Genomic DNA, 19637 nt, shown 5'->3' with positions numbered 1-19637 from the left:
ATCCGACCTCTGTCCAAGGATCATCGGCAGTTCTGTCCGAAGGCTCACCCAACATATCTCCAAGACCAAGTCCTTCCAAGTCTAGGATGCGGTTTGCCTCTCAGATGTCCATACCCACTCGGGTGAGTTGAAGGTTATTATATCCTAAATAAGAAAATGAAAATTACAGGGGGTTTCAGCCCCACAATATTTCCTTCACTGTATCCGGAGAATACTTTGCAGAAACAGTTTTAAATAAGAATATCATCCTTAAACATAGTTTTCAATGTGAATTAATTTTATTCTTTATATATTAAGAGATTATTGGCAGAATTAATTAATGAGTCTTAGATTAGACAAACGATAAAATAAATATCACTTTACTCTAACTTGTGTTAACATTGCTCTATAGTTAATATATATATTTTTTTTCGAACGTTATGAGTGTTCTAAGATATCAAGCACTTGCTTTTCAATTAAATCTAATGCACAGATATCCCCGTTATTACAAAAACGCACGTAGTTTCAATCTTAATGCTGATAGTAAAACACTGGGAAGACATATACTACAGTAGAATTTAAAGTTGTGATTAACCCTAAACCACGTTCTAAATCAAATATATAGAGAAACTCCGTTTCCCTTGAAATGCCGTCTAGTGTCATGATTTACATGTAACTTACGACACTTGTTTTATGGTGTTTCTTTTTACTGGGAATTTTAAAATGATAGGCTTAAGAGCCATTTTATAGATACTCATAATCAGCGTCTACACATGTAGACCCTGTTGGGCTGTAAATCTTAAGAACTAGAAACTACACACACACATAAGAGGCCTGACAAGTTTAGAAAGATTAAGGCTTGTTCTAAATCCAAATATTAAAGCAAAAAATGCAAAGTAATTGCCATAAGAGCGATAATTAAACAATGAAATATTATAATCACAATTTTAGTTACACTTACTATAAATAAAAATGGTAGACGTCATTACAGACAAAACACTATTCATTTTTCTCTTTGACCTTATATAGCTGTTAATTCACGAAGCCTAAACATTGTTATAACGTTAATGAACTTGAAGTAGTACAACAGCGAAACGTGATCCCATTTACAAACGTGAGTAAAAAGAAATAAAACGGTGTATGTGTATGTGGAATGAAACCAATGGTCTCTCAATAATTTCCAAGAAAATCTTGCTCTCAGTATAATTTATGTAGCCCTGCCAAACCACTGCCAGTGATCACTGAAAAGTGATTCTGTAATTCTTAGTGTAGGTTTGATTAGTTCGATACGAAAACTAATGGCTTTAGACGTATGTTAGTGTTTAGCTACAAACCAAAGAGCGGAAAGCCGAAAATAATGACCACCTTTTAACACTAGTTTTGGCCTAAAGGATTTTTGTTTGTTTTGGAATTTCGCGTAAAGCTACTCGAGGATTATCTGTGCTAGCTGTTCTTAATTTAGCAGTATAAGACTAGAGGGAAGGCAGGTAGTCATCACCACTCACCGCCAACTCTTAGGCTACTCTTTCACCAACGAATAGTGAGATTGACCGTCACATTATAACGCCTCCACAGCTGAAAGGGTGAGCATGTTTGGTGCGAGCGGGATTCGAACCCGCGACCCTCAGATTACGAGTCGAACGCTTTTACCCACCTGGCCGTGCCAGGCCTGGCCTAAATAAAGTAAATGTATTAAGACACCTAAATATTTATATTAAAAAAGTTGAATTGTTAAATAATTAATTAATAATAACAATGTATACTACATCTAATAGCGTTACTGGGTTTTATTTTAACGAAACTAACGAGATAATGATGTATTAGCTAAGGTAAAGTAATAATTACAAATTAAAGTGTATTTAACACAAGCATTATCAAAAATAGGTTTAACTTACCGCATAATTGAATTAACTTAATGCCTAGAATGCAGTAGAAGCAAATTTGTTTACGGAAAAGAAATAATTTTGAGCTCTTTTAACAGAATTTTGAGCACAAGGTGTTGAAGAAATTTTTTTATAACTAATTGGCTGAAAAGGTTAAATATTGTTACAATATCGTATTTGGAATATTTGTGTCAGGAAATTAATAATTTAAAGCGTCTGTTTTGTTGACATATTTGAACTTGAACGTTTGATTACCGATTTACGTATTGATGTTGTTTTATTGTTAGGAGTAGCTATGTTTAATGTGCTCTCTGCTCGCTGCTTAAATCTAACGTCGAATGTTAACCCTCAAGCTTATCGCTGAGTCATTTAAATACGAGTCACCTCTAAGTCCAAATAGTTAAATATGTATATATTCATGAATGAATTCGTAAATAAACAGGCTTAGAAGTGTTAATACTAACTTTAAATATAATCCAATTTATGAGTACAAAATAGTATAGGAGTCAACAGTAAATTGTTGATACAAAAGCAAAATCTAAGCTCAAAGAAGAATGAAATTGCAACATTTGGCCTGAAATATATACGATTTCTTCTGTTTGTTGAAGTACGTTTTAGATATATCATAGAAAAATGTTGTAAATACCAAGATGTAAGCACTATTTGGATGTGACAGTAATAATTTTTATCATTAATAAACATAATTAAAACTTTTATGCTAACTGATATAAAATTGTAGTTTATCAGAGTTGTGGACAGATCTTTGTGCTGCTCATGGAAGAGTTTAGGTTTATCAGTAAGAAGACTAGTGTAATCATTACCGAAACCAAAACTTCTATTGTTTTTACCTCAAAGGCATCAATCTCTCATTGCATTCACTGCTATAATTGATAGTTCTTACTTCAATAAATTACAACATTCGTTTAAAGATCCTATGATTTTTATGTCCTTAATGACTAAATTGATAAACCTATAGTCGTGATTTTCTGTTCTTATTGTGCTAATTGTGAACCTGTTTTGTATAGTGGTTCAAGTAATTCTGAAATATGTTGTTTACAAAGAATATCGAATTTTGATAACACTTTAACATGTTTATGCATCATATATTCTTGATCTGTTTCAAAGTACTCATATACTTTATAACTTGAAGGTGTTAGTATTTGGAGATGGATGAACCCTAGGTATTTCCGTACAATTGTAATATAAAATTTAAAATATATATCCTTGTTCACTTTTTTACACTAACAAAACTATTCGTCAGATATATTAGTATGATAAGTTTCTTAGAACACTTACCATAACTGTTATATAGGTTCAAAGTTTAGTTTCGGGCTGTCATGCGAATTCTATATTCTATTTTATCCACACTATAGCCATGTAAATTTTCAAGTTTATAATGGTTTGCTATTTTCTAAGGTCCATAAGTGGAAGTAAAATGTATAATATATATTTTCGAATTAACTTAAATTTTGTTCTAAGACACGAATACAATAAACTTTTCATGCCTTTTTTTACACTTTGTCCTTAAGATGTTAATCAACAGAGAATGCAATATGTGCTTACCATAAGAAACTTACAAACTTATACTCTCTTGGCCTAATTATATAAAGGTACTGAACTGTTTCAGAAAACGATTTAGGACTTGATCTGTTATATAAAAAAATACTCAATTTCTATTTCTAGGAACAATACGTCAAAGTAAATGCCTTACATTTTAGCTAAACTAGTTCAAACAAATTGCCCAGTAAAACCGAAAATTCGTAAATTCTGTTAGATGATGTATCAAAAATCTCAAAGCTACTGTGATAAATACGACCATTTAAGTAATACGCCGTAAGTTAAAAAAAGATTTGCCGTAAAAGTAAACAATGCATGAAAATATTACCATTTTGTAAACAAAAGTACCAAAATAGCTTACATACAAACGCTGAAATGATTAGAAACTTGTATAAAAATGTGTAATAATAGAGCAAATAAACTGTCTGGAATTTTGCTCTCCAAACATGGACAAGTTGTTTTAAAAGTAATAAGTTTTTAGCATTACAGATTTATGAACGTAGAGTTTCACTGCAATACTCTATTAGTGTTTGCTTGTTTTTGAATCTGCTACACAATGTGCTATCTACACATAGCCGTCTATAGGACTGAGTGATAAGGTAGAGCTAAGATAGTTAGTCAATAGTGTCAATCATCGAATCTCGGACCGCTTTTGCCTGAGCGAATAATAGGACTTGAGTGTAAGTTTTAGAGCTCACGCGTAGTATGGAAGACTTGTTTAGCGGATACACAACGTGAACCATAAATTCTCATATTCACATTCCAAACACACCACTAATCTCTAGTACAATACAAAAATGGGTCATTGTAGAATATATGTCAAGACATGAGAATGTTAGAAAGCTTTTTTATTGGGAATTTTCTTGTCTTGTAATTCGACAGGAGGACGACTACCAACCAACATCTTTCGTTTTCCACCCAGATAGTAATATCACCTTTTACTGGACGGTGAGTTGAACTTCGAGTTTCGTACAGTCTTATCAGATGTACTGTTATAAAATTAACTGTGGTTGGTTACCTTGATATGCGAAACTAAGTCTTGAACTCTGTGAATGACGTGAAATAGTAGATATTTGTTATATTGTAAACTACATATATTTATTTAATGAATATCAATCATTTCTGTATTTTTTCTTTTGTATGTGAGTTTTCTGTGTTTAAAGATGTAATTCGGGTAATAATTTTTCATGTTTTAAACAATATACAAAAACTTCAAAAATTTATGTCACTTCGAATCCGTTAAATTATTCTATAATCTTAAGAAAAAGTTAACTACAAAGTAGAGAATTGTTAATAATGTAACTGTTTTAAGCAGTTTTGAAGTTTTAAATATTATTCCAACAGCAGTCATTGAATATGACTTAGAATTGAGAGAGAAAATCAATAGTTGTACAACGTAAATAATTACATTTCATGATTGTAATACAAATAAACAAGCTAATCAAACAGCTCAAAATAGTGTCCGAAAATAGTAACGAAGAGAAGCAGAAAGGACTGTAAGAGAAGACTGATGACTGTTTTCTAAGTTAATAGTGAAAAAAAGACTCCAAAAATAAAATGTAACAAAGTAAGACTGAATAAACCTCGCTATTGGATAGACCACTAATACTAGATGCTAACAAAGGAATACTGACAAAAATACGGATGAGACAAAAATCACCGAGATTTGAAACGTGTCAGAAAAATTATATTGTAGAGACTTGGTGTGAGATGAAATGGCATAAACTAACTACTGAGTAAATATCCTCAGTTACACAGAAACTGAATTAAACTGATTTGTGAAATGTTAAACGTCGTAAGACAGAAAACTAATGATCACATAAATACCCCGTTATTAATAAAAGTAGAAAAATTAGACAGAGCGAGACATTACACTAGATGAAGTTATTGGCTCAAGACGTTACAGAAATATAAAATAAAAATAAATACGTAGATTAGGACTCGTATCGTAGAAGATGTAGCTAGAGAATCTGATCGTGCAAGGCGTGGCTAAAGACTTTTACATTGCAATGAGTAATAAATTGAGATCAGTATGATAGAAGTTTGTGTTCACTGGTGTAAAACTTAACAATATGATAGAGGTTGGTGTTCACTGGTGTAAAACCTAACAATATGATAGAGGTAAAACTTAGCAATATGACAGAGGTTGGTGTTCACTGGTGTAAAACTTTGCAATTAGTAAATGAACAATGGCAGTCAAAGCTTGCGAATAATAAAAGTACTGGAGTGAAAAAAAAATTGGGACAAGAAGAAGTAATGAAAGTGTAATGATATAGAAATCACAAGTGAATATAAAACTGACAAAACTAAAAAATTAACGGAAACCAGTGCTTAAAGTAATAATTGATTGAAGGTTTTACGATAAACATGGACAAGAAGAATACAGAAGAAACATTGAAGACGAGATATAAATGTTTTATTTGGTAAAAATGACGTGTTAATTAGAAAAATACGAACTAATAACTTATTGAAGACGTTGGTTCACAAATCCTGACAGAATAAGATAGAAATCATGAAAGGACGTAAAGAGCGTATTCACTGATTTGAGCTAACGTGCCCAACAAGATATACTTGGAATTTGGTATTTAGGTGTCTATTCAATAGAAGTTGAATACGAACTTGAGAACAAGAATTGATTGTATATATATGATTATCAAGATATACAAAATGGTGACGAACCAGTACCACAGTTCTCTTTGATAAGAAAGAGCGAACCTGTTATTGATAATTATATTTAAAGACAATGTAAAACAACTGTTTCTGGAAAATATGTCTATTATTATTTTATGAAACATAACTGCATTAATTTTAATCATTTAGGGACTTGTCAGTGTTACCGTTGTGTACAATATTTGGATTGTGATTCTAAGACTGGCCTTCCCGGAACTAGGAAATGAGGTAAAATATCTTTAAAAAATATATCACAATAATTCAAAGACATGCTGTAAATAACAGTGACATTGAAAAATTTTATTGGTTTCATATTTATAATATTATAAATTCAAAAGTACTTTCTTTAACTATCAGTTTTATGTATTTACTTGAACAGAAGATGGCCGATAATATGTAACACAGAAAATATAAAAGACAATTATTAAAGACAATTTTTTACTAACTTCGTGGTTGTATTTATCCTTTCAGTCTACTGCTCAGTACATCTTTTCACTCGACATAGTTTGTGATCTCATTTACCTTTGTGATATTGGAGTCCAATTAAGAACAGCATATCTAGGGGATGGAATTCCGGTAAGTTGTGTGGAATGATATGAGAACAAATGAAATAATTACACAAAAATGAGAATTATAGAAAATATATGAAAGAACATTTAGAAGAAAAAAATGAAGTAATATAAGAAAAGAAAGCGAATGTAATCATTTGTATAAGAAAAATATAAATTTAAATAAACCAATGAACAAATGAATAAAACGAAAGGATAAAATTAGAAACCAGGTAGAAAAACAATAAGAATGAAAGATGAATAAAAAGGTTATTGAATTGAATAGAAAGAAAGAAGTAGAAGTGGAAAGGATGAAAAAGAAGAAGTGTTACTGATGTGAATAAAGAGGATATGATGAAATATGGAAGATAGAAGTAATGATGAATGAAACCGGTAATAAACAAATAAAAAAGTCACTTCAAACTTAATGCTGAGAAAACACAGTGAAGACAATTTTAAATGAGTAAGAACGAAAGTAATTTCTAAAAAAAAAACAAAAATAAAAATATTGAAATACTTGTAAGTTATTTTACTTAAAGAAAGAATCATTATACTTTCAATGAGCAAAATTACATGAAAAATCTAAATCAATCAGTGCAAGTATTAAATTTTAGGTATTTCCAGGACATAAATAAAAATATTAGACAATATTCGTTATTAATATGATATCTTAAGCTTGATAACATTGTATAAAATAAAGAAACAACCAAACAAGACTGTTCATTGTTAATTGTTCAGTATCTACATTACGAAATGCTATCAAACATATCTTTTCATGGGATATTAGAAATTTGTTAATTAAAAATATAAAATTTGAGTAACCTGTACAAAAAGCAAACAATTGGACAAACGAAGACTAACACTAAATTATCCAGATTTGTTAGCGTTACACGGAGATACGGTAGGACAGTAGTTGAAACCAGATTTGTGATAGCAAGATTCTTGTAACAAACCTATGTATAATGCTATCATTTGGTATATTACTGTTGCTATGGTAACATTATCACAAAAGAAAGGAAGGCTTCAAACGTAAACATAACTAATGAATGCTAATCTATGTTTAGTAAATAGTACCGAGTTTACTGATTTTATATTAAAGCATTTCATTTGTTGCGATGAAACCTCTCAAGATATATGAAGACTGTGATTTAGCACAATGTACATAAAAGAGTTGCTTAAACTGTCACTATTTTTTGTTCTTGTGTTTTTTTTAGTATAGTTCATGGTTTTTTCTTATCATTATTTAGTTTTCATAGTTTAAAAAAATCAACATTTATAGATTTATGGAAACTTTAAAAGATTTTGAACAATTTCATTTAAAATATGATTACACTTTTGGAGAAAACACACTTTTCTGAATCTTTTCAAGAGTTTGCGAAAACAAAAATTGGTGTTGTTTATTTCTAAAAGGTTCCTCTGGGCCTGGCATGGCCTAGCGCGTTAAGGCGTGCGCTTCGTAATCTGCGGGTCGCGGGTTCACGCCCGAGTCGCGCCAAACATGCTCGCCCTCCCAGCCGTGGGGGCGTTATAATGTTACGGGCAATCCCACTTTTCGTTGGTAAAAGAGTAGCCCAAGAGTTGGCGGATAGGTAGTGATGACTAGCTGCCTTCCCTCTAGTCTTACACTGCTAAATTAGGGACGGCTAGCACAGATAACCCTCGAGTAGCTTTGTGCGAAATTCCAAAACAAACAAACAAAACTAAAAGGTTCCTCAAGTAGGACAACCATTTCTTTACTTTAGATATCACTGTAAATATTGTAAATATTCCTGAATTAGAGATAAAAATGTTGAATAAAATAGAAATCCTAAAATTAACTTACACATTCTTAACATGTATTTAGGGGACTAAGAGGTGATTAAACATGATTTTGCCGTTTGTTCTAAAAATGTTTGTGCAAAGCTACACATGAATTATCTGCGATTAGCTGTCTCTAATTTTGGAATGTTATACAAGACAGAAGACAGCTGTTTAACAGCACACACTGCCAACGTTTGGCCTACTCTTGTCTGTCGAAATGACAGGGTTTTGGCTGCCGCCTTCAGCCTGGTCATGCAAGCTACTGAATTATTGAGAAAAGAACCGGTAGTGAAAGCAAAATAGAAATTATATAAACGTTATCAACAAACTCTTATAAGTCTTCATTACAGAAACGTCTGACTTTTCCATCCAGGGACAGCAGTAAGTTTACGGGTTTACAACGCTAAAATCAGAGGTTCTCTTATCCCTCGGTGGACACAGCCGATGTGGCTTTGCATAAAAGAGAATACACAAACTCACACAAAGCTCTATAATAGTAAATAGTATCCCGTTATGAAATGTTTAGAGTTCACGTGGATGTTTTCTTACGGTTTTAAAATATGTATCATAACGTGGCATTCTTGTTCTTGATAATGCTGTCTGAAACATTGTAAAGTTCTTCATTATCTTAACTTATTTTAGTCATTCTTTATATTTCTGTAATTACCTAGTCGAATATATCTATATGGAAAATTTTACAGACAAGAATTAGGCAATATAAGATGAAATCTCGACTAGAAAGGTTATATAGGTAATGATTTAATAGAAGAAAAGTAGCACGTATGTCCGTTTCTTCAGGTTTACAGTACAAAATATTTAAGATTAAGAAATGCTTACAACAATCTGTAACAGTTTACTTTAAATAAATTACACAATAACAAAAATATATTTTTTATTTGTTTAATGTTTTTCTCGTATATTTTTGATAAGTGTAAATGTACAATGAGCTATATGTTATTTATCCATCAAACTTATAATATAAGCCTTATAAACTTTCAAACTCACAGCTCAATCATCAGAGACCTTGATGCGTTAATATAATTTATACGTATACATGTGCTACCAAAGTGTAATATTTTTAAATTTATTGATCTACTGATTAAGACAGAAGGGATGTATGCCTTAGTGAATACGTTAATCTTCTATAGGTGTTCGATCCTACCAAAATAAGAAAACATTACACCACGCAGTCACTGTTTGCCAGAGATATAATTGCCGTTTTACCAACTGAAACGTTGTGCAGCATTATGTCAGGTAAAATATGATATCTCCTTTGTGAATAACTATATAACCACGTTCTAATTCTGTGTTAATATCAAGATATATGTGTATGTAAATACAATTTAACTGTTTTTATGGATATTATTGGAACCTTTTTTGTTTGTTTTACTCAATTACGAATTTTAGACTAAAATATTCCGCTTTCACTTAAACACATGAAGATTATAAAGAAAATTATTATTGGCAGAAAACAGAAATAACTTATTCTTTGTTTAAATGAATTATAAAATTCAGTTCAATCAAAGTTTCGTCAGAACCACGAATCTATTGAAACCAGTCAAACTAGGTTTTTACGTAAGATTACTTTAATTATGGTCACCAGAGTTAAATAAAACAATGCATTCATATAAGGTACTTTTCACTGTGCTCTAGAGGGATAAATGAGAGGTAGCTTCTGTGTAAAGTCACTTTTCACTGTGATCTGCAAGGATAAATCAGACAACGCTGTCGTGTAATATCACATTTAATCTATTAGACAAAGATGAGGCAAAGCTCACGTCATTTCACTATGATGCTACAGAACTAATCAAGACAGCATTGTCGCATTAGGCCACTTCTCTGTCATGTTATAACAGTGAGTCATAACTTCCGTTATTTAGAAAGCAGTTTTGTATAAAATCACGTTTTTTCGTGTCTCCATAATGATACCAAACCCATATAACAACATAACTGAACAATAAAACGTTTAAATCTGTCGGTATTATTGTGTACCCAATGCAGAAAAATATACTATAGCAGTCCAAGAAAGTTTTAAATGAATTGTTCTTTTGTACTTTCTTGAAATATTATAAATAAAAACGTTTATTAAAATTTTAAAAAATGTGCTCTTTATATTTACTTTCAGAAGTAACATACATGCCGAAGCATTTCTTATGTACATATGGTGGTGGTAAGTATTCTTGTGTTTGCGATTCTTGTTTTATTGATTTTATATCTTTTGATTTGTGTTTCGATTGATGCTTTTGACGATGTGAACTGAAATAAAGTTAAGAGTAATAAAGAATTCTCAGTTACAGAACCAAACGCAAGAATAGTGGTCAACAAGTTATATTACACTTATTATGAGATTATAATTAAATAACGGGTCACAAAAAATAATATTTTGATGTTTATTTGTTTACTATTCCTCAGCAACTTTATAGCTTTACATCTTCCTTCTTTGTTATTGTTTTTAGTTTCTAGACGAAATATAATCATTATTTTTATCTTCCTATGTTTTACTCTTGGAAAAGTGTTGCTTAAAGTAATATAATGTCAATGCATATTACTATAAATGGTTATGTTGTTGTCAAGTGAAATAAATAACATTGATATTACTATTTTTATTACGAAATTGCGATCTATTTAAAGACCAAGATATTTTGTTTGAAATTCTCAAAAGTATCTATGCAGTTAAAAGACCAATGTATGCCAGTTAGTACATGCGTGCTTGCGTGTTAGCTCACAAGGAAACCCAATATTCTTATTGGTCTATTGGGCAGTGCTACTTTAACTTTTGTATCAGTTCTAAATTGAACGACGTTTAATGTGCATTGTTCTATACGAATGCAAAACTACGACATTTATAATAGTAACTTTAAAGACAGTTACTTCAGAGCCATAAACAAACAACAAGGAAACACATGTTAAGTTTCTATCTTACCGTGTCTTATAAACAATGCAATACTATTGCATCTCAATATAAAGTCAACAGGTGCCTAAAGCCAATAATTAGGTCTAAAGAATAAATACGCTTCTTAAACGAAGCATGAGTTTACCTGCTATATTATCTGTGGCAGATAGATTTAGTAGTCACTGCCATAACTTCATTTATTTTCAATGTTCTAAAGCTAACATATTGTTTATTTTCAATGTTCTAAAGCTAACATATTGTTTATTTTCAATGTTCTAAAACTAACATATTGTTTATTTTTAATGTTCTAAAGCTAACATATTGCTCAAAAGAAAATAATTACAGGTTTCATATGTTATACAAGTGCGATTTAGACTCATATACCCAAAGGAAATTTCCAAAAACAAATGGAAACAGATGAAATTTACACTTTTTCATGTCATAGTTTTAAAACTTGCCCTTTCATACGTGTCAATATTTCATTATACAAAAAAATAAAATAGAAATCGACCATCAGACATGAAGTTAAAATACGCATGGTGCGCAAAGAACGAGTTTATCTATCGAAATAAAATATTGCACCATTTTCTTTACTGGGGCTAGTAGATCAGAAGCTTTGCTTATAAGTTAGGGGGAAGGAAGGGCTCATAACATTATGAAAAGAAAATAAAAATAAGTGAAGTGGCCATAGATGTAAGTAGTTGATTTTTTTCACTTTTTGATACTATAACACAATGTAACACAAATTTTGTTCCTTTATAGTATGTGTTATTTCTTAATTGCTTATGTTGTAAAAGTACAGAAAATGGCCATTATTTCCTTCAAACTTTGCTTTTGTGATCTGGATAATGAAATTTAGAAATTAACCTATTTTCTATGTAAAAACAGGCAAACATGCACATTTTTATTTGCATAAGGTCTGAATAAAACAACATATGAATCAAGATTTACATGTATTTATACTAAAGTTATACAAAAATGAACAAAAATGGTTAGAAGCGAGTAGTATTTCGAGATTTGCGACTGTAATGTAGATCAGCCACCAGATATTGTCTCCCATTATGTTTTTGTTATACGGTCCTTCGTAACGGCGTTCATAGTCCAGTATATCTTGGTGGAAGCGCTAGCCTTGCTCCTCTGAGTATGCTCTCATGTTCTCCTTGAATTTATCAAGATGAGCGTCAAGAACATGGACTTTCAAGGACATCTTGCAGCCCATTTTGCCATAGTTATTCGCCAGAGCCTCAACCAGTTCCACATAATTTTGGGCCTTGTGATTGCCCAAGAAGCCCCGAACCACTGCGACAAAGCTGCCCCAAGCTTTTTTTTCCTTCCCACTGAGCTTGGCGAATTCTATGCACTCCAGGATCTTCTTTATTTGTGGTCTAACGAAGACACCTGCTGTGACCTTTGTATCAGACAGCTTAGGGAAGAAGTCTCTGAGGTACTTGAAGGCTGCAGATCCCTTATCCAGAGCTGTGACAAATTGTTTCATAAGACCCAATTTTATGTGCAATTGTGGGAGCAACACCTCCTGGAGGTCCACTAGTGGCTCACATTTGACATTGTGCCTCCTCATAGAGAGCTCGGTCTGTTGTGGCCAGTGCTTCCTGTTGTAGTGCGCTGCGGTGTCCCTGCTGTCCCAAAGGCAAAGATAACAGGGAAACTTGGTAAAGCCTCCTTGGAGACCCATCAGGAATGCCACCATTTTGAAGTCTCCGATAACCTCACAGCCATACTAATCATACTTCAAGGCTTCTATCAAGGTGTTGACGCTGTTGTATTCCTCTTTGAGGTGCACCGAATGAGCCAGACAGATACTTATTCCTGTTATGGAGCAGCACAGCTTTGAAGCTTCTGGATGAGCTATCAATGAAGAGGCGCCGCTCGTTCGGGTTACAGGCAATTCCAATTGCCTAACACAGACCTGATACATTGTGGTAGAAGCAGAGCTCATTTTGACGAGTAAAGAAGCTTGAAAAATGTCGGTGACGCTTCTTCTGACTTGCGACTTGCACACTTTCATCTAACAAATCCCACTCTTTGACGTAGATGTCAAAAGCTCGGTATTCGACTTTACTAGACCAAGATCTCTGACCAAGTCATTGAGGTCTCTTTGGTTCGGGTAGTATGGGTTTCTCTCACTAGCTGCACCTCTGAAATTGCAATCTGAATCTTCAACATCTACCTTCTCTTCTGATTTGTTGCTCTCTTCTGGGGATGGCTGCTTTCTCTCCGGCGGAGTGGGTACAGGGAGCTCAGGGCAGTGTGGCACTGAGACAATAAATGATGAAAGGTCTGAATACGTGATAACAGATGCATTCTTGACAGCCCAACGTTTGGAAGGGTTCATTATACAAAATTAACAATTGCTTCAGTGGTCAGTGTATTCACACCAAATTCTTAAAATAGCGAATTTTATGGATTTCATTTCCCCTCTGTACCATCCTGCAAAAGAGCAAAATAAAATTGTTATTATGAAAAATAAATTTATTTCATCCACAATTAATGTCTAAGAGGTTCATTCAAAATATTTTATCTGAGATATTTTTCTATACTATTGGACATTTAAAAAAATAAAAGATATTTAAATTTTAAAAGGTCTAAAATTTGTACAATATAAAATCTGACTATTCAACCAAGCAAAATTGTCCGTCTTACCTTCTAGAGTTTTTTACAGTGTTATCAGGTAAAATTAGGTGCCCAGAGTTTGTCTTGATCCCCGATAGGCATGTCAAAATATGTTTTGTAGACTTCACACACTTTAGCAGATACTGTCACAGAGTACTTTTTCGCTCTTGTCTTAATAAATTGGCCACATACAAAGCAGAATGCATCTGGAGAATGCTTGCAGCTTCTTTATGCCATCTCTGATAAAATCAAATAGGTTTTTGTGTTCACTTAGGCAGCTAGAACTAAACTGAAGTGGTGAGTAGTGAGCCCCTGTATATGTATTACTATAGAAAGCTTTGGAAAATTCTAAAATGTTCTTGAAAATTCTCATAAGTTCTACAACATTCTAGAAAGTTCGTGAAAATTCTTGTATGTTCGAGAAAATTCTCTATCAGCTACTCAGAACTGAATCTACCTTGAAATGTTATGGAAAATGGATAAATTTGAAAATGTCATTATCCAGGTCATAAAAGCAAAGTTTGAAGAGAAAAATAGGTATTTTCCATTTACTTTAGGCATAAGCAATTGTAAAATAACACTTTCTGTCCAGGAACAAGAAAAAGTAAAAATTATGTTACATGGTGTAATTTTAAAACTTCTCTACTTTATAACTTCGATTTCTCAAGAGTTTTGCAAAGAAAAATCTCAAGATCTTAGTTTAAAGATGGCAGTTATCCAGAAAACCATGGTGTCTATACAAAAAATGTTGGGTTCGTATATATATATATATTTGTGCGTATGCATATGTCGTTTGTAGTCATTCCATGTTTTTACATTTCTTTACTTTATAAATATAGATACAACAATTCCATATTCTGATCAATAGGTTTGCATTTCGTTCATGTCCAGCTATATAATACAATAACAGTATTGATTAAGGAATTTATATATTTAAAACTGATATATTTCTCATATGTATATAGTATTCCACTTAATAATTTTGTATACGTAAAAAAAAGGGCTTACGCTCACATTGCACAGGATATTATGCTTGGTATGCAGGAGATCGAGGTTTTAATCTTTTCTGTTTTTTTCATGCACAACATTTCAGTTGTGAAATAATTTTAGTAAAATAGCACGAATTTGTTTTGCAGTCTAATTTTATTACAATACAAGTAAAGCTGTTTACTTTCTTTCGTAATTCCGCTTTTGTAACTTATATATATTTTCGCAACTTTGTATAATACTCAAGTAAGAAGGAGAATGGATCTACTGACAAATACATCTAAAAATTACAGTCTTTTTATTATCTAGCTATGACACAAACCGATTGTTTCAAACTATTGGCTTATTTTCGAATTTTCGATGTGGTTTGATCTTGCATTTTTAAGTACAAACACACACGAGCAATTTGTGCTTTGCTCACCAGGGGTGAAGAAACCCGATTTTTAACGGCTTACGCCGACAGAAGTACCACTAAACCACCGATAGACTTCAAATTATCCATTTTTACCACGTAGCTGTAAACCTAGTTTTGTGGCTACTATACAAGATTTTCTTTGTACATTTATTTATTTCAAAACGATTTGAAGTAGTTTTTTCAATTTTTATTTAAAATTACTGCACGTATTTTGAAGGCTAGCTTATGCTATATAGGTGAAATGGTATTCAGTTTGGAATACCTAAAAAGTCTTATTTTTTATCAAATAAATAACTACCTAGCACTAATAAGAGAATTCTGCAAGTTAATGGGGCCTGGCATGGCCTAGCGCGTTAAGGCGTGCGCTTCGTAATCTGAGGGTCGCGGGTTCGCGCCCCAGTCGCGACAAACATGCTCGCCCTCCCAGCCGTGGGGGCGATATAATGTGATGGTCAATCCCACTATTCGTTGGTAAAAGAGTAGCCCAAGAGTTGGCGGTGAGTGGTGATGACTAGCTGCCTTCCCTCTAGTCTTACACTGCTAAATTAGGGACGGCTACCACAGATAGCCCTCGAGTAGTTTTGTGCGAAATTCCAAAACAAACAAACAAACTGCAAGTTAACTTTCACGTTGAGTGCATGAGGAAAAACAAACAAACATAATGACAAATCGAACTTCGAGATGTTATTTTGATATTCTGGTTCGGAAAACGCTCTTAATATTTCCTCAATACAGCTAACGATGCCAAACGATATTTTTTTTCAAACATCAATGCATCTACTTTTATAAAATAAAAGTATATTACTTTAAATATATTTCTTTATTTCCGATATAATCATCATCTCACTTTATAGGTAAACCAATATGAATGTTTTAATTACAGCTATTATCTAACCGTGTTCATAATTTAGTAACAACACGTGTCTTTGTTTTATCTCGTCTTTATTCATAACCTATCTCAAATGAGGCAAAGTTTTCATGTAAGTACACGTCATTCCCCTGTGATGCTATAAAACTAATCTAGATAACATTGCTGTATTAGGCCATTTCCCCGTTTACCGTGGCTTTGTTTTCATAATTTGCAGTGATGTTCGTTTTGCAAAGCGTCAAGTACTTAAAGTCAGATATAAAACATCAAAATAAGATATTCGATAATTTTTAACGTGTATAAGAATAAATACAAAATCCAATATATAGTTTGACTCACTCACCACTTGTCACTTATCAAATCCAACATGTAGTTTGACTCACTCCCCACTTGTCACTTACCAAATACAATATATGGTTTGACTCACTCACCACTTGTCACTTGCCAAATCCAACATGTAGTTTGACTCACTCACCACTTGTCACTTACCAATCCAACATGTAGTTTGACTCACTCACCACTTGTCACTTACCAAATCGAAAGAACAAGACTAGGCTTTTTTACACTCCTACCCCTTCTTCGTAACCTGCTGAACACCCATGTGAGATGTTTCATGATAAAGTGATAAAGAGGTCTCTAATAGCTTCTAATGATGAAATAAATATTTTATAGATATTTACCATTTGTTACAGATGATTTTTCACTTACGAAAGAGCTGTCAATGGTTTATTTTTTCTCTATATATTCAGCACGACTGACTAAACTTGCAAAGTTCCATATTCCCTACAAGTTTTACGATCTTTTAGACAGGTAAGTTATATGAGGTTCTTTGTTTTATTTTTTATTGTACAGTTGAATCACAGTTAGTTAGAAAAAACAACAACTAAACTTTAAGTTTAATTGTAAATATAAATTTAAAGTCATTATCTTATACAATAATTTCTTCGAAAATTTTACTATTAACAATCAGAATAGTATTATTTAAACGATATTATTTAATTTGTTCATTTTGCCATTTTGTTACAATTAAAAAGTCTCAATTTTATTTTTCAGGGAGCAAAAGTTAATAAGTAGTCATTGGAAAAGTATCAGATTAACTATGCTTAGAATAATCTGCCAAATAATTGTAAACTATAAGTCCATGTTTTAGAATCTCAAGAAATATTTATTTAAAAAATATCCAATGCCTAATATATATATATATATTATATTTTGACTATTGACTTGTTATTTAAGCCTTCTATATGATTCTGTTTAAATTTCTTTCACTTTGGACTCATAAGTACCACTCATAATAACTACATAAAATAGTTTTTTTCTGGGTTGCATAATCATTCAAAAGCCAGAAGAGAAAGACAGAAAGTTTGCATTCTACCTCCCTCGTCTCATCATTGCGAACTGAAGAAAAGAACTAGAACAATTTGAACTGACATTAGAATGTTCGCAATGAACACTGAATACGTTTAAAAAATGCACATGTTTGAGCTTTGAAGGCTTATAGAATATTTATGATTCCTTTTTAATTAGAGAAGGGAAATTTTACATGTAGTTACAGTACATTTGTAAAATAATAAGTACGAACAGAAACCTTTTTGTAAACAATATAGAATGTAGTCTGAGATAAACGTCTTCAAGTAAACTCAAATATATTGATTTACATCTTTCTATTTTTTCTTCTTTTTGTACGCAGCCGCACGAGTAATCCTAACGGGATCAGAGCTTTCCGTCTTACCCTCTCTTTAGTAACAGTAATTCACTGGATAGGATGCCTTTATTACATGGTTTCTGAGGTATGAAAAAAGTTTCATTTGTTAAACCAAGTTCAAATGTAAATTTATTTTGTCGGCACCATTCAGCTAAAAATTTGATATGCTATTATTTAATCTGAAAAACTAATAAAACAAATCAATGTGTACGAGTAACTTCTATTTTGTTGTAAATAGTATTGTTTAGTTTCAATAATAAAAACAATAATCCAAATGAAATACTTTATCTGGATAAATGAATTATAGGCTATATTCACCAAGTGTATAATTTTTGAGCGAATAATTATTATTTTTTGTTTTGTGTGTGTTTCCAGTATGAGGGTCTTGGATCAACTGGATGGGTATACACAGGTGACCGAGACAAACAACGGTTATTCAGGTGTGTGTAGATATAGAGTAAAAACATTGATTCCTTTACTCTATAAATATCGTTTTAGTTCGTATTTACATCACAGTCATTTTCCAAATGGGAAAATAAGTCATCTTTTTTATAGCTCTCGAGAACCACATAGTCTTATGATTAACGAAACACCCATTTAACCACAAGTTGAGAAAATTGGATGAGCGACTCACTTTCAGTACTGTTACTTTAAAACTATGTATTTATTACCTAGTGTTTTTGTCCCATTTAACGAATTCTGTAATTCTGTAAAATAATTTGCTCATTTCTTTGTTTATATATGCCTCTGTTGATAATTTATTAGAAGGTTTGACCAGTTGATTAGTTAGTTATGAATCCTAAGACCACAAAAACTAACCATCTCTTTTCCATTAAAAAAGAATTGATTGTTTGTTTGTTTTGGAATTTCGCACAAAGCTACTCGAGGGCTATCTGTGCTAGCCGTCCCTAATTTTGCAGTGTAAGACTAGAGGGAAGGCAGCTAGTTATCACCATCTACCGCCAACTCTTGGGCTACTCTTTTACCAACGAATAGTGGGATTGACCGTCACATTATAACGCTCCCACGGTTGGGAGGGCGAGCATGTTTGGTGCGACTCGGGCGCGAACCCGCGACCCTCAGATTACGAAGCGCACGCCTTAAAAAAGGAATGACCAGTTTTAGTCTCACATTGTGAATGGAAATTTGAACTCAAGCTGAAAATGATCACCAAACTGACCTTCGAGAAACGATGGCAAAAAAGGACTTTTCTTCATGTACACTATACTTGTGTCTTTTTATAAAACAAAATTACTATGATCTTCACATTTACACAAAGAATAGTCAGTAATTCCACGTTCTACTGTACTACTGCGGGATTATCCTGTCAAGACAATTTCCCCTAATTGAATGGAATTTACACGTTGAAAATAAAAGTTGAGGAATAATTGTATAGTAGTATCAAAACAGAATAATTTCGGCCTGTTACAGAATATTAATATTTCATGAAGCATTTCATTCTGATGAAAGTAATCTCGTCCCGTTCTAAAATTGTATTCTGTAATGAATTTTCTATATTCACTTAACTATTTATGCTTCTTAAGGAGTGTCATCCTTAGGAAAAAGCTTATCGTTCTTTTGTTTTCAGAATACACTTTCTGTGTTGATCTCATACACTTCATTCTTAGAAGGGTTTGTCTGTTTTTTAATTTCGCGCAAAGCTACACGAATGCTACCTGCGCTAGCCATCCATAATTTAGG

At 32.4% G+C, this 19637-nt stretch overlaps 1 protein-coding gene across 2 annotated transcripts in view; it reads left to right on the top strand.

Annotated features, from left to right (window-relative positions):
- LOC143255213 (cyclic nucleotide-gated channel alpha-3-like) overlaps positions 1-19637 on the top strand; it is a 75573-nt gene that overhangs the window by 27898 nt on the left and 28038 nt on the right. For both annotated transcript variants that reach the window (XM_076510514.1, XM_076510523.1), the window contains exons 3-11: positions 19-122; positions 4302-4367; positions 6240-6317; positions 6561-6665; positions 9586-9691; positions 10563-10607; positions 16981-17041; positions 17922-18021; positions 18312-18376. In XM_076510514.1, coding sequence (XP_076366629.1) covers positions 19-122; positions 4302-4367; positions 6240-6317; positions 6561-6665; positions 9586-9691; positions 10563-10607; positions 16981-17041; positions 17922-18021; positions 18312-18376 — 730 coding nt within the window. The remainder of the gene's footprint in view (positions 1-18; positions 123-4301; positions 4368-6239; positions 6318-6560; positions 6666-9585; positions 9692-10562; positions 10608-16980; positions 17042-17921; positions 18022-18311; positions 18377-19637) is intronic.

This window comes from Tachypleus tridentatus, chromosome 1 (assembly GCF_004210375.1).
Source record: "Tachypleus tridentatus isolate NWPU-2018 chromosome 1, ASM421037v1, whole genome shotgun sequence".
Lineage (NCBI taxonomy): Eukaryota > Metazoa > Arthropoda > Merostomata > Xiphosura > Limulidae > Tachypleus > Tachypleus tridentatus.
Note: the sequence above shows the minus strand (reverse complement) of the source record. Positions and strands in the feature narration are given on the sequence as shown.